Source organism: Pan troglodytes, chromosome 10 (genome assembly GCF_028858775.2).
Source record: "Pan troglodytes isolate AG18354 chromosome 10, NHGRI_mPanTro3-v2.0_pri, whole genome shotgun sequence".
In the NCBI taxonomy this organism is placed as follows: Eukaryota; Metazoa; Chordata; class Mammalia; order Primates; family Hominidae; genus Pan; species Pan troglodytes.
This window is the reverse complement of record NC_072408.2, coordinates 55,379,039-55,395,522: the sequence shown is the minus strand read 5'-3', so window position 1 is coordinate 55,395,522 and position 16,484 is coordinate 55,379,039. Positions and strand designations below refer to the sequence as shown.

At 46.8% G+C, this 16,484-nt stretch overlaps 1 protein-coding gene across 1 annotated transcript in view; it reads left to right on the top strand.

The window, feature by feature from the left end:
* The window catches only part of MUC19 (mucin 19, oligomeric), a 188,144-nt gene that overhangs the window by 87,954 nt on the left and 83,706 nt on the right, over positions 1–16,484 (top strand). The window contains exons 57-60 of the mRNA XM_063785772.1: positions 964–9,710; positions 10,011–13,161; positions 15,805–15,870; positions 15,977–16,030. Of these exons, the coding sequence (XP_063641842.1) occupies positions 964–9,710; positions 10,011–13,161; positions 15,805–15,870; positions 15,977–16,030 (12,018 nt within the window). The remainder of the gene's footprint in view (positions 1–963; positions 9,711–10,010; positions 13,162–15,804; positions 15,871–15,976; positions 16,031–16,484) is intronic.

The following is a 16,484-nucleotide window of genomic DNA, read 5'->3' as shown; positions in this document are numbered from 1 at the left end:
GCTATTTCTCCCCTCTTTAAAATTATAGCCCCTTGCATTTAGAAAAACCTTCAGTCTTCCTCCCCTGATTCATAACATTTCGCTTGCTCCTACATATCTGACCTTACCTTATAATATTCCCCGCCTCAGCTCCCATTATCCAGATATACTCAAATTCTAGCTCTGCTTTTCTAGCAAGCATAGCTCCATCAGACTTACGACCTTTGTACTGGCTGTTACCTCTGCCTGGAATTCCATTCTCCTAGAACTTCACTAGCAGGTTGCTTCTTGTTATCAGACTTCAAAATAAAGACCATCTTCTCACAGAAGCCTTTGCTAACCAGACAGTCTAAAATAGAACATCCCATTTTGTAGTATCAATTCACTTTATATTAATGCTCTGAAGCTTTTCTTGTTTGTGAATTTGGTTATTGGTTGGCTAGTTATTTTATTTATGTCTACCTCTCTCTTCCCACTAGAATGCCCCACGGAGCAGAGAACTGTTTATCTGCATCCCCTTTGAACAGCTACTTAATCTCGCTTTAGTTTCTATTTTATAAAAGAGAAAAGTAATACTATATATCTCATAGTATTAATCTAATGGTAAAATGAAGTGATACCTGTAAGTTGCTGACAACTTCTTTGACACACAATAGACATTAGATAAATGATTTTTATGAAAATAAACAAACAGAAAGAAGTTACGCTAGAGCTGGCACAGTGAAGATCACTGTGGTCCCAGGTACTCAGGAAGATTACTTGAACCCAGGAGTTTGTGATCAGCCTGGGCAACAAAGTGAGACTCTTTTTTTAAAAAGAAGTTACAATGTAGCAAAAAGACAAGTATGAAATAATATGGTGGTTATGGAGATGAAGAGGTATAAAAGCTGTACTAGAGAAATAAAGCCTCATGAGTCTTAAAGGTTAACCAAGGACCAAAACAGCTATTAATATCATTCTACTTTTACTATGTGTTTGTGACAGGGGCAACTGGATCATCGACCGGACAGACAGAGACAAGTGGACCATCAGCTAAAGTAACAGGGAATTATGGACAATCATCTGAAATACCAGGGACAATTAAATCATCATCTGATGTTTCAGGGACAATGGGGCAATCAGATGCAACATCTGGACCATCAGTTGCAGTGACAAGCACTTCTGAACAATCGTCAGGAGTCACGGTGGCATCTGAACCATCAGTTGGAGTATCAGGGACAACTGGACCATCAGCTGAAATATCAGGGACAACCAGACCATTAGTTTCAGGGTTAAGGACAACTGGATCATCAGCTGAAGGATCAGGGACAACTGGACCTTCATCAAGAGAATCAGTGACAACTAGACCATTAGCTGAAGGTTCAGGGACAAGTGGACAATCGGTTACAGGATCAAGAGCAACTGGATTATCAGCTACAGAATTAGGGACAACTGTATCTTTTACTGGAGGATTGGGTACAAGTAGATCATCTGCTAGAGAAACACGGACAACTGGACCATCAGCTGATGGGTCAGGAACAACTGGACCATCTGTTGTGAGATCAGGGACAACTAGATTATCAGTTGGAGTGACAAGAGCAACTGAATCATCACCTGGAGTGACAGGAACAACTACACCATCAGCTGAAGAATCCAGGACAACAGGACCATCTGTTCTAGTGACAGGAACAACTGGACAATCAGGCCAAGGATCAGGGACAACTGGAAAATCTTTTATAGAATCAGGACCATCTGTTGTAGGATCAGGGACAACTGGACCAACATCTGCAGGATTAGGAACAACTGTACCATCAACCAGAAGATCAAGCACAACAAAACCATCAGTTGGAAGAACTGGGACAACTGGACAATCAGGTGCAGAATCAGGAACAACTGAACCATCAGCTAGAGTGACAGATGTAACTGGAACATCAGCTGAAGTATCAGGAAGAATTGAACCATCAGCTACAGAATCAGGTACAAGTAGACCACTAGGTGAAACAACAGGGACAACTATACCATCAACGGAAGGATCAGAGGCAACTGGACCATCTGTCATTGGATCAGAAACAACTAGACTATCAGTTATAGGATCAGGGACAACTGGAACTTCATCTGGAGGTTCAGGTGCAACAAGATCATCAGGTGGAGGAATGGGGACAACTGGACAATCAACTGCAAGATCAGAAACAACTGGACCACTTTTTGGATGGACAGGAACATTTGGGCAATCTGCTACAGTGACTGAGACATCTTCAAATTCAGCTGGAGTGACAACATCTGAAAAATCACCTGGAGTGGCAATGACAACAGGACTGTTGGTTGAAGGATCAGCTACAACTCAACCACGTATTTTAGAATCAGAAACAACTGAATCATCAGCTGGAGTGATAGTGACATCTGGACAATCAGCCAGAGTGACTGGGGCAACTGGACCATCAGCTGGAGAGACAGGAACAACTGAACCATCAACTGAAGGATCAATTGCAACTGTATTATTTGTTATTGGATCAGAAACAACTAGACCATTAGATATAGGATCAGGGACAACTGGAACTTTATCTGGAGGTTCAAGTACAACAAGATCATCAGATGGAACAACAGGGACAACCAGAAAATCAACTGCAAGATCAGAAACAACTGGACCACTTTCTGGATTGACAGGAACATCTGGGCAATTGGCTGGAGTGACTGGGACATCTTCAAAATCAGCTGGAGTAACAGTGACATCTGAAAAATCAGCTGGAGTTGCAGTGACAATAGGATCATTTGTTGAAAGACCAGTCACAACTGGACCACCTCTTTTAGAATCAGAGACAACTAGACCATCAGGTGGAGTAACAGTGACATCTGGACAATCAGCCAGAGTGACTGAAACAGTTGGAGCATCAGCTGGAGTGATAGGAACAACTGGACCATCAACTGAAGGATCAGGGGCAACTGGACCATCTGTTGTGGGATCAGGAACAACTAGACCATTAGCTGGTGAATCAGGTACAACTGAGTCATCAGCTGGAGTGACAGGGACAAGGCCATCATCATCAAGAGAATCAGCAACAACTGGACCATCAGATGAAGGATCAGGAACAACTGGACTATCCGCTGGAGTGACAGTGACATCTGGACAATCAGTTAGAAAGACTGGGACAACTGGAGCACCAGCTGGAGTTACAGAAACAACAAGACCATCTGTTGTCAAATCAGGGACAACTGGACCATCTGTTATAGGAACAAGGACAACTGGAACTTCATCAGGAGGATCAGGTGCAACAAGATCATCAGGTGGAGAAACAGAGACAACTGGCCAATCAGCTGTAAAATCAGGGACAACAGAATCATTTACTAGGTTGACAAGAACATCTGGGCAATCAGCTGGAATGACTGGGACATCTGCACAATCAGCTGGAGTGGCACTAACAAGTCCTTTTGTTGAAGGATTAGTGACAACTGGATCATCTACTGTAGGATTAGAGACAACTAGATCTTCAGCTGTAGGATCAGGAACAACTGGACCTCCTGTTGTAAAAGCACAGACAACTGGACCATCAGCTGGAGTGACAGTGACATCCAGACAATCAGCTAGAATGACTGGGGCAAGTGGACCATCAGTAGGAGTGACAGGAACAACTGGACCAGCAAGTAAAGGATTAGGGACAATTAGACCATCTGTTGTAGGATTAGAGACTACTGAACTATCAGCTGAAGAATCAGGGACAACTGGACCACCTATTGTAGGAGAGACAACTGTACCATCAGCTGGAGTGACAGTTACATCTGGATACTCAGATAGAGTGACTGGGGCAACTGAACCATTGGCTGGAGTAACAGGAACCATTAAACCATCTGTTGCAGGATCAGTGACAACTGGACCATCTGTTACAGGAGTAGAGACAACTGCAAAAACTTCATCTGGAGGATTAAGTACAACTATATCGTCAGTTGGAGGAACAGGGACCACTGGACAATCACCTGAAAGATCAGGGACAACAGGACCATTTACTGGATTGACAGGGACATCTGCACAATCAGCTGGAGTGACAATGACATCTATCCAATCAGCTGGAGTGCTAGTAACAACAGGACTAAATGTTGATGGCTTAGGGACGACTGGAAAAGCTCTTATAGGATCAGGAACAACTGGATTATCAGCTGAAGCTACAGGGACAATTGGACCATCAACTGAAGGATTAGAGAAAACTGGACCATCTATTACTGGATCAGGAACAACCAGACCATTAGTTACAGAATCATGGACAGCTGGAACTTCATCTGGAGGACATAGTACAACAAGTCCATCAGTTAGAGGAACAGAGACAATTGGACAATCAGCTGCAGAATCAGTGACAACAGGGCCAGTTACGGGATACACAGAAACCTCTGGTCCATCAGCTGGAGTGACAGTGACACCTCGGCAATCACCTACAGTGACTCAGACAACTGGATCATCAGCTGCAATATCAGGGACAACTGTACAATCTCTTACAGTATCAGGGACCACTAGACCATCATCTGGACAAACAGAAATAACTGGATCATCAGTTAAAGAATCAGGGACAACTGAATCATCAGCTGTAAGGTCAGGGACTACTGGACCAACAGCTGGAGTGACAGGTACAAATGGACCATCATCAGCTGGAGTGACAGGGATAACTGGATCATCAGCTGGAGTGACAGGGACAACTGGATCATCACCTGGAGTGACAGGGACAACTGGATCATCTGCAAGATCAGGGACAAGTATACCATCAGTTGGAAAAACAGGAACAACTAGAATATCAGTTGAAGAATCAAGGACAACTAGACCATCAGCAGGAATAACAGGTACAAATGGACTATCAGCTGAAGTGACAGGGACAACTGGACCATTAGCTGGAGTGACAGGGACAACTGGACCATCAGCTGGAGTGACAAGGACAACTGGACTGTCAGCTGGAGAGACAGGGACAACTGGACTATCACCTGGAGTGACAGGGACAACAAGATCATCAGCTGGGCTAACAGGGAAAACAGGAATATCAGCTGGGGTGACAGGGAAAACTAGACTGTCAGCTGAAGTGACAGGGACAACTACACTATCAGCTGGAGTGACAGGGACAACTGGACCATCACCTGGAGTAACAGGTACAACTGGAACACCAGCTGGGGTTACAGGGACAACTGAACTGTCAGCTGGAGTGACAGGGAAAACTAGATCATCAGCTGGAGTGACAGGGACAACAGGACTATCATCTGAAGTGACAGAAACAACCGGATTATCATATGGGGTGAAAGGGACAACTGGACTATCAGCTGGGGCGACAGGGACAATTGGATCATCAGCTGGAGTGGCAGGGACAACAAGACTATCAGCTGGAGTGACAGGGACAAGTGGACAATCAGCTGGAGTGGCAGGGACAACTACACTGTCAGCTGAAGTGACAGGGACAACTAGACCATCAGCTGGGGTAACAGGGACAACAGGACTATCAGCTGAAGTGACAGAGATAACTGGAATATCAGCTGTGGTGACAGGGACAACTGGACCATCAGCTGGGGTGACAGAGACAACTGGATCATCAGCTGGAGTGGCAGGGACAACAAGACTATCAGCTGGAGTGACAGGGATAACTGAACTATCAGCTGGAGTGACAGGGACAACTGGACCGTCAACTGAAGTGACAGGGACAACTGGACCATCAGCTGGGGCGACAGGGACAACTGGACTATCAGTTGGAGTGACTGGGATAACTGGGCTATCAGATGTAGTGACAGAGACAACTGGATCATCTGCAAGATCAGGGACAGGTATACCATCAGTTGGAGAAACAAGAACAACTAGCACATCAGTTGAAGAATCAAGGACAACTAGACCATCAGCTGGAATAACGGGTACAAATGGACTACCAGCTGAAGTGACAGGGACAACTGAACCATTAGCTGGAGGGACAGGGACAACTGGAATATTAGCTGGGGTGACAGGGACAACTGGACTATCAGCTGGGGAGACAGGGAAAACTGGATCATCAGCTGGGGAGACAGGGAAAACTGGATCATCAGCAAGAGTGACAGGAAAAACTGGACCATCAGCAGAAGTAACAGGGAAAACTGGACTATCAGCTGGAGTGATGGGGACAACGGGACTATCACCTGGAGTGACAGGGACAAGTGGAATATCAGCTGAAGTGACAGGGACAACTGGCCCATCAGCTGAAGCTACAGGGCTACCTGGAGTATCAGCTGGGGTGACAGGGACAATTGGATCATCAGCTGAGGTGACAGGGACAACTGGACTATCAGCTGGGGTGACAGGGATAGCTGGACTCTCAGCTGGGGTGACAGGGATAACTGGACCATCAGCTGGAGTGACAGGGACAACTACAGTATCAGCTGGAGTAACAGGGACAACTGGACTATCAGCTGAAGCAACAGAGATAACTGGACTATCAGCTGGGGTGACAGGGACAACTGGACTATCTGCTGGAGTGACAGAGACAATTAGTCTATCAGCTGAGGTGACAGGGACAATTAGATCATCAGCTGGGGTAACAGGGGTAACTGGACTATCAGCTGGAGTGACAGGGACACCTGGACCATCAGCTGGTGTGACAGGGTCAACTGGACTATTAGCTGGGGTGACAGAGACAACTGGACAGTCAGCTAAAGTGACAGGGACAACTGGACAATCTATTGGAGTGACAGGGACAACTAGATCATCAGGTGGAGTGACAGGGATAACTGGACTATCAGCTGGAGTGACAGGGACAAATGGACTATCAGCTGTGGTGACAGGGATGACTGGACTATCAGCTGAGGTGACAGGGACAACTGGACTATCAGTTGGGGTGACAGGGATAGCTGGACTCTCAGCTGGAGTGACAGGGATAACTGGACCATCAGCTGGAATAACAGGGACAAGTACCATATCAGCTGGAGTAACAGGGACAACTGGACTATCAGCTGAAGCAACAGGGATAACTGGACTATCGGCTGGGGTGACAGGGAAAACTGGACCATCTGCTGGAGTGACAGAGACAATTGGACTATCAGCTGAAGCAACAGGGACAATTGGGTCATCAGCTGGGGTGACAGGGACAACTGGATCATCAACTGGGGTGACAGGGATAACTGGATTATCAGCTGGAGTGACAGGGACAACTGGATTGTCAACTGAAGTGACAGGAACAACTGGACCATCAGCTGGGGTGACAAGGACTACTGGACTATCAGCTGGAGTGACTGGGATAACTGGGCTATCAGCTATAGTGACAGAGACAATTGGATCATCCGCAAGATTAGGGACAAGTATCCCATCAGTTGGAGAAACAGGAACAACTAGGACATCAGTTGAAGAATCAAGGACAACTAGACCATCAGCTGGAATAATGGGTACGAATGGACTATCAACTGAAGTGACAGGGACAATTGGACCATTAGCTGGAGGGACAGGGACAACTGTACTATCAGCTGGGGTGACAGGAACAATTGGATCATCAGCTGTGGTGACAGGGACAACTGGACTATCAGCTGGAGTCACAGGGACAACTGGACCATCAGCTGAAGAGACAGGGGCAACTGGACCAGCAGCCAAAGTGACAGGGACAACTGGACCATCAGCTGGGGTGAAAGGGACAGGTAGACTATCAGCTGAAGTGACAGGGACAACTGGACCATCCGCTGGGGTGACAGGGACAGGTAGACTATCAGCTGAAGTGACAGGGACAACTGGCCCATCAGCTGAAGTGACAGGGCTATCTGGAGAATCAGCTGAGGTGACAGGGACAATTGGATCACCAGCTGGAGTGACAGGGACAACTCAGCTATCAGCTGTGGTGACAGGGATAAGTGGACTATCAGCTGAGGTGACAGGGACAACTGGACTATCAGCTGGGGTGACAGGGATAACTGGACTATCAGCTGAGGTGACAAGGACAACTGGACTATCAGCTGGGGTGACAGGGACAATTGGACTATCAGCTGGGGTGACAGGGACAACCAGACCATCAGCTGGAGTGACAGGGACAACTGGGCAATCAGCTGAAGTGACAGGGACAACCGAACCATCAGCTGGATTGACAGAGACAACTGGATCATCAACTGGGGTGACAGGGGCAACTGGACCATTAGCTGGAGTGACAGGGACAACTGGAATATCAACTGAAGTGACAGGGACAACTGGACCATCAGCTGGGGTGACAGGGACAACTGGACTATCAGCTGGAGTGACTGGGATAACTGGGCTATCAGCTATAGTGACAGAGACAACTGGATCATCTGCAAGATCAGGGACAAGTACACCATCAGTTGGAGAAACAGGAACAACTAGAACATCAGTTGAAGAATCAAGGACAACTAGACCATCAGCAGGAATAACAGGTACAAATGGACAATCAGCTGAAGTGACAGGGATAACTGGACCATTAGCTGGAGTGACAGGGACACCTGGAATATCAGCTGGGGTGACAGGGACAACTGGACTATCAGCTGGGGTGACAGGGACTATTGGATCATCAGCTGTGGTGACAGGGATAAATGGACTATCAGCAGGAGTGACAGGGACAACTGGACCATCAGCTGAAGTCACAGGGACAACTGGACCATCAGGTGGACTGACAGGGACAAGTGGACCATCAGGTGTAGTGACAGGGACAACTGGCCCATCAGCTGAAGTGACAGGGACAACTCGGCTATCAGCTGTGGTGACAGGGATAAGTGGACTATCAGCTGAGGTGACAGGGACAACTGGACTATCAGCTGGGGTGACAGGGATAGCTGGACTCTCAGTTGGGGTGACAGAGACAATTGGACTATCAGCTGGAGTGACAGGGACAATTGGATCATCAGCTGTGGTGACAGGTACAAATGGACTATCAGCTGAAGCGACAGGGACAACTGGACTATCAGCTGTGCTGTCAAGGACAACTGGGCCCTCAGCTGTGGTGACAGAGACAACTGGATCAACTGGGGTGACAAGCATAACTGGACTATCAGCTGGAGTGACAGGGACAACTGGACTGTCGGCTGAAGTGACAGGGACAATTGGACCATTAGCTGGAGTGACAGGGACAACTGGATTATCAGCTGGGGTGACAGGGACAACTGGACTATCAGCTAGGGTGACAGAGAGTACTGGAGTATCAGCTGGGGTGACAGGGACAACTGGACTATCAGCTGAAGTGACAGGTATAAATGGACTATCAGCAGGAGTGACAGGGACCACTGGACCATCAGCTGAAGAGACAGGGGCAACTGGACCATCAGCTGAAGTGACAGGGACAACTGGAACATCAGCTGAAGAGACAGGGGCAACTGGACCATCAGCTGAAGTCACAGGGACAACTGGACCATCAGGTGGAGTGACAGGGACAAATGGACTATCAGCTGAAGTGACAGCAACAACTGGCCCATCAGCTGAAGTGACAGGGCTACCTGGAGTATCAGCTGGGGTGACAGGGACAATTGGATCACCAGCTGCAGTGACAGGGACAATTCGGCCATCAGCTGTGGTGACAGGGATAACTGGACTACCAGCTGAGGTGACAGGGACAACTGGACTATCAGCTGGGGTGACAGGGATAGCTGGACTCTCAGCTGGGGTGACAGAGGCAATTGGATCATCAGCTGGGCTGACAGGTACAAATGGACTATCAGCTGAAGCAACAGGGACAACTGGACCATCAGCTGGAGTGACAGGGACAACTGGACTATCAGCTGGGGTGACAGGGACAGCTGGACTATCAGCTAGGGTGACAGAGAGTACTGGACTATCAGCTGGGGTGACAGGGGCAACTGGACCATCAGCTGAAGTGACAGGGACAACTGGAACATCAGCTGAAGAGACAGGGGCAACTGGACCATCAGCTGAAGTCACAGGGACAACTGGACCATCAGGTGGAGTGACAGGGACAAATGGACTATCAGCTGAAGTGACAGCAACAACTGGCCCATCAGCTGAAGTGACAGGGCTACCTGGAGTATCAGCTGGGGTGACAGGGACAATTGGATCACCAGCTGCAGTGACAGGGACAATTCGGCCATCAGCTGTGGTGACAGGGATAACTGGACTACCAGCTGAGGTGACAGGGACAACTGGACTATCAGCTGGGGTGACAGGGATAGCTGGACTCTCAGCTGGGGTGACAGAGGCAATTGGATCATCAGCTGGGCTGACAGGTACAAATGGACTATCAGCTGAAGCAACAGGGACAACTGGACCATCAGCTGGAGTGACAGGGACAACTGGACTATCAGCTGGGGTGACAGGGACAGCTGGACTATCAGCTAGGGTGACAGAGAGTACTGGACTATCAGCTGGGGTGACAGGGACAATTGGATCATCAGCTGTGGTGACAGGGACAACTGGACTGTCAGCAGGAGTGACAGGGACAACTGTACCATCAGCTGGAATAACAGGTACAAATGGACTATCAGCTGAAGTGACAGGGACAACTGGACCATTAGCTGGAGTGACAGGGACAACTGGACTATCAGCTGGGGTGACAGGGATAGCTGGGCTCTCAGCTGGGCTAACAGAGAGTACTGGACTATCAGCTGGGGTGACAGGGACAATTGGATCATCAGCTGTGGTGACAGGTATAAATGGACTATCAGCAGGAGTGACAGGGACCACTGGACCATCAGCTGAAGAGACAGGGGCAACTGGGCCATCAGCTGAAGTCACAGGGACAACTGGACCATCAGGTGGAGTGACAGGGACAAGTGGAATATCAGCTGAAGTGACAGGAACAACTGGCCCATCAGCTGAAGTGACAGGGCTACCTGGAGTATCAGCTGGGGTGACAGGGACAATTGGGTCACCAGCTGCAGTGACAGGGACAACTCGGCCATCAGCTGTGGTGACAAGGATAACTGGACTATCAGCTGAGGTGACAGGGACAACTGGACTATCAGCTGGGGTGACAGAGACAATTGGATCATCAGCTGGGGTGACAGGTACAAATGGACTATCAGCTGAAGCAACAGAGACAACCGGACCATCAGCTCGAGTGACAGGGACAACTGGACTATCAGCTGGGGTGACAGGGACAACTGGACTATCAGCTGGGGTGACAGGGAGAATTAGATCATCAGCTGTGGTGACAGGGACAACTGGACTATCAGCTGGGGTGACAGGGACAACTGGACCATCAGCTGGAATAACAGGTACAAATGGACTATCAGCTGCGGTGACAGGGACAACTGGACTATCAGCTAGGGTGACAGAGAGTACTGGACTATCAGCTGGGGTGACAGGGACAATTGGATCATCAGCTGTGGTGACAGAGACAACTAGACTTTCAGCTGGAGTCACAGGGACAATTGGACCATCAGCTGAAGAGACAGGGGCAACTGGACTATCAGCAGAAGTGACAGGGACAACTGGGCTATCAGCTGGGGTGACAGGGACAATTGGATCATCAGCTGCGGTGACAGGGACAACTGGACTATCAGCTGGAATAACAGGTACAAATGGACTATCAGCTGAAGTGACAGGGACAGCTGGACCATTAGCTGGAGTGACAGGGACAACTGGACTATCAGCTGGGGTGACAGGGACAACTGGACCATTAGCTGGAGTGACAGGGACAACTGGCCTATCAGCTGGGGTGACAGGGACAACTGGACTATCAGCTGGGGTGACAGAGACAACTGGACAATCAGCTGGGGTGACAGAGAGTACTGGACTATCAGCTGGGGTGATAGGGACAATTGGATCATCGGCTGTGGTGACAGGGATAAATGGACTATTAGCAGGAGTGACAGTGACAACTGGACCATCAGCTGAAGAGACAGGGGCAACTGGACCATCAGCTGAAGTCACAGGGACAACTGGACCATCAGTTGGAGTGACAGGGACAAGTGGACTATCAGTTGAAGTGACAGGAACAACTGGCCCATCAGCTGAAGTGACAGGGCTACCCGGAGTATCAGCTGGGGTGACAGGGACAATTGGATCAACAGCTGCAGTGAGAGGGGCAACTCGGCCATCAGCTGTGGTGACAGAGATAAGTGGACTATCAGCTGAGGTGACAGGGACAACTGGACTATCAGCTGGGGTGACAGGGATAGCTGGACTCTCAGCTGGGGTGACAGACACAATTGGATCATCAGCTGGGGTGACAGGTACAAATGGACTATCAGCTGAAGCAACAGGGACAACTGGACCATCAGCTGGAGTGACAGGGACAACTGGACTATCAGCTGTGGTGACAGGGACAACTGGACTATCTGCTGGGGTGACAGAGACAATTGGACTATCAGCTGGGGTGACAGGGACTATTGGATCATCAGCTGGAGTGACAGGGACAACTGGACCATCAGCTGCTGTGACTGGGTCAGCTGGACTATCAACTGGGGTGACAGGGACAACTGGACAGTCAGCTGAAGTGACAGGGGCAACTGGACAATCTGTTGGAGTGACAGGGACAACTAGATCATCAGGTGGAGTGACAGGGATAACTGGACTATCAGCAGGATTGAGAGGGACAACTGTTTCATCTGCAAAATTAGGGACAAATATACCATTGACTGGAAAAACAGGAACAACTAGAACATCAGTTGAAGAATCAACAACAACTGGACCATCAGCTGGAATAACAGGTACAAATGGACTATCAGCTGAAACGACAGGGACAAATGAACTATCAGCTGGGGTGACAGGGACAATTGGATCATCAGCTGGAGTGACAGGGACAACTGGACTGTCAGTTGAAGCAACAGTGAGAACTGGACTATCAGCTGGAGTGACAGGGACAACTGTCCCATTGGCTGGGGTAACAGGGACAACCGAACCATCCGCTGGAGTGACAGGAATAGCTGCACTATCTGCTGGAGTGACAGGGAAAACTGGACTATCAGCTGGAGTGACAGGGAAAACAGGACTATCAGCTGGAGTGACAGGGACAACTGGACCGTCAGCTGAAGCAACAGGGAAAACTGGACTATCAGCTGGAGTGACAGGGATCACTGGACCATTTGCTGAAGTGACAGGGACAACTGGATTATCAGCTGGGGTGACAGGGACCACTGGATCATCAGCTGAAGTGACAGGAATAACTGGACTATCAGCTGGGGTGACAGGGAAAACTAGATCATCAGCTGGGGTAACAGGGACAACTGGATTATCTGCAAAATCTGGGACAAGTATACCATCAGCTGCAAAAACAGGAACAACCAAAACATCAGTTGAAGAATCAAGGACAACTAGACCATCAGCTGGAATAACAGGTACAAATGGACTATCAGCTCGAGTGACAGGGACAACTGGACCATCAGTTTGCACAACCACTGTAATAGGAAGAACTACAGGAGAGCCAGGAAGTAAGGTTACAGCCCCTGAAGGCAAATCTAGTTAGCTAAAGATGGGTCATTTAATGTGAATAATGTAATCTTTGGTCTTCCAGACTTGAATCTGTGTAAATTTATCACAATTAAATATGTTATTAAGAACTCAAATTGGTGAACAATGATGGGGGCTTTCCAGAATATTATAGATTCCTTAGACTTTTTGAGTTTATGTTTTCATGAGGACTACTGTAGGTGTTGGCAAGGGATGCACAGCTGGAGGACCAGACTCGGGCCACTACAGTTGGGAACCCAGCAGGCACAGCTCACCTGGGTACTCTGGTGTGGTCCAACATAAGCGTGGCTGAGACGTCCAATTATGATCGTAAGACCAATCAATTATGATTTAACCAAGGACCTAAATCGTGGAGAAATGATTAAGAGATGACCTAGATTTATCAATGTCTAAATTTGAATTTTACATAAGGGGCAGTAAGTTCATTATATTTACTAAGATGAACCATGTAAAGCTGATAATCAATTAGTGCTTTAACCAGGCAAAACTGAAGAACCACATGGAACTACCCCTGGAGCAGGTGAAAGCAGGACCAGATTAACCACACCTGGAAAATCAGGCAAATGGGGTTGGAAGAATTTGGTCCCAACTGTAGCTCAACATAAGGTTTTTTTTTTTTTTTTTTTTTCTTTTTCTTTTTTTTAAAGACAGAGTCTCACTCTCACCCAGGCTGGAGTGCAGTGACAAGATCTCAGCTCACTGCAACCTCCACCTCCCAGGTTCAAGCAATTCTCATGCCTCAGCCTCCCAAAGTAGTTGGGATTACAGGCACGCACCACCATGCCTGGCAATTTTTTATTTTTATTTTTATTTTATTTTTAGTAGAGACAGTTTCACCATGTTGGCCAAACTGGTCTCGAACTCCTGACCTCAAATGATCTGCCTGCCTTGGCCTCCCAAACTGAACATAAGGTTTTCTGATCAATGTAATTATCATAATGAGTATATTGTAAATAAGGAAATCGGAAAGTCAGATCCAAATCATCTATTAGGTTCGTGCAAAAGTAATGGCAAAAACCGTAATTACTTTTGCACCAACCTAATAGTATTTAGGACCTTATATTTTATTAGGTGTTTTAGGACTAGGATGGAAGGAAAACAAATTATCTGTCTTTACAGTGCTGATTTTATCAGGAAATAAACCTTAAATGAAGAAGCTTAAAGCAAGAAAATAATTGAGCACTTTTTGGTCAGCCAGGAACTGTTATAAGTTATGTAAACATGTCACTAATTTTCACAGCAACTGCTGAGATAAATGCTATTTTTATTCACATTTTCAAATGAGGAAGTCAAGGAGAAGTTTAGTTAGCTGCTGCAAGTGATAATGTACACCAGAGAGGTCTGTCCTCAGAGCCTATTTCTTACCTTCTACACCATCCTCCCTCCTATGGCAGTGGGTATAAACTAGAGCAGAAAGGAAATATATTCCCTGGAGGGAATATCTCAATGGAGTCTCAGATATGCCAAATGCAACCTCTCAAAGAAAATCAGATTGATGAAAAGTCTACTATACCCGAAGTATTTGGACATTTTCTATTATAACAGCAGTGTCTCATGTTTTACTATTTAATTAAATTTTGTTTAATTATTTTTATTGCCATCTGTGTGTCAGGCACTGTGATAAGTGTGTGGGCACAGAAGTGAATGAGTCTGACAGGGCCACTACTCTCAGGGCATACTGTCTAGTGGGGGATTTAGCCAGTAAGAGAGAAGTATCTCAATAGTATTACAATTAATGTTAAGTGCTAAGAATAAGGTGAGGGTGCCAGGACAGTGACCTTCCACCTGGTGTCCCAAAGAATGAAGAGGCAGTTGTCAGATAAAGAGGATAAGACAGGGAGGGAAATGCTAAGAGAGCTCCATGGGGAAGGAAGTCAAAGGATCTTAGAAAGTTTAAGGTAGAAAGAGGCCAGGGTTCCCAGTGCTCTGTTAGGAAGCCAGAGGGTGTACAAAACAAGCCCAGAGAAGTCAGAAGGACCCTGTTCACACACAACAGAGCCTTGCCGCACAAGTTAAGGATTTTAGACTTGTTGCTAAGAGCTATGGGAAGTTACCAGAAGGTGAGAGACAGAAGAGTGACATGATCAGCTTCCCATTTTTAAAAGATCAGTAAGACTGCAAATGTGAAGAATTGTATAAAGTGAAAATGGAAGCAGAGAGATTTGCTAGGAAGCTATTGCTCAATCAAGGTAAGAGGCAATGGTTTAGGATAAATTATGGTGGTGGATGGAAAAAAGGGAAAAATTCAAAACCTATTTTTGGAGAACCATCAAGGGAATTTGGCGGTGGTTTGATGGGGATTTCGTTAAGGGTACTTTTCAAGTTAATATTTAGTTACTAGGATGATGGTTCTATCAATTATTAAAATAGGGAATGTGAAGGAGCAGCAGTTTGTGGTGGGAAGATCACAGGTTCATGTTTGGAAGTTGAATTTGAGATGTCAGGGAGAAGTACAAATGAAAATTTCGAATTATGCTATTAAGATTCTTTTTCATTTGTTTTAAATTCAGCTACAACTGGAGTGCCTGCTGCAACTTCCCCAGGAGCTGAAGGTGAAAGCATAGCTTCCACGTCAGGTACTGGAACCACAACTGGGTTCAAAGTAGTTATGTTGATAAATATCTGGATAGTGCTCCAATAAAATAAGAACACTGCTCCTGACTTTACACTTTTTAATCTCAGTTGCCACGGGAGCCATCCCTCGGTCAACAATTGCACCAGGAAGTACCACTACTGGTAAGTAAGCAGGGGGATGTCATGTATTTTTGATTTGTTTTCATGCTCATTGCTTAATTTAAAACAGTAAAGTCAATAATAATAATGCCAGTTAATTACAATGTCTTTAAACATATTATCTCATAAATTACTTGAATGAACATTATCATCTCTTTTTGCTCATTAGGAACTTAGACGAAGATATTACCTAAGTTGATATGTTCCTACAGCAAGCCAAATGGTGAAATCAATATTTTTCTCGATTGTTTATTGATTCCAAAACTGTGCTCTTCAGTGTGACGCCTTCCTTTGCTAAAGCAAAATATACGATGTTTTTAGTAACCCCTCAATAGGCCAGGCGCGGTGGCTTATGCCTGTAATCCCAGCACTTTGGGAGGCCGAGACAGGTGGATCCCGTGGTCAACAGATTAAGACCATCCTGGCCAACATGGTGAAACGCCGTCTCTACTAAAAA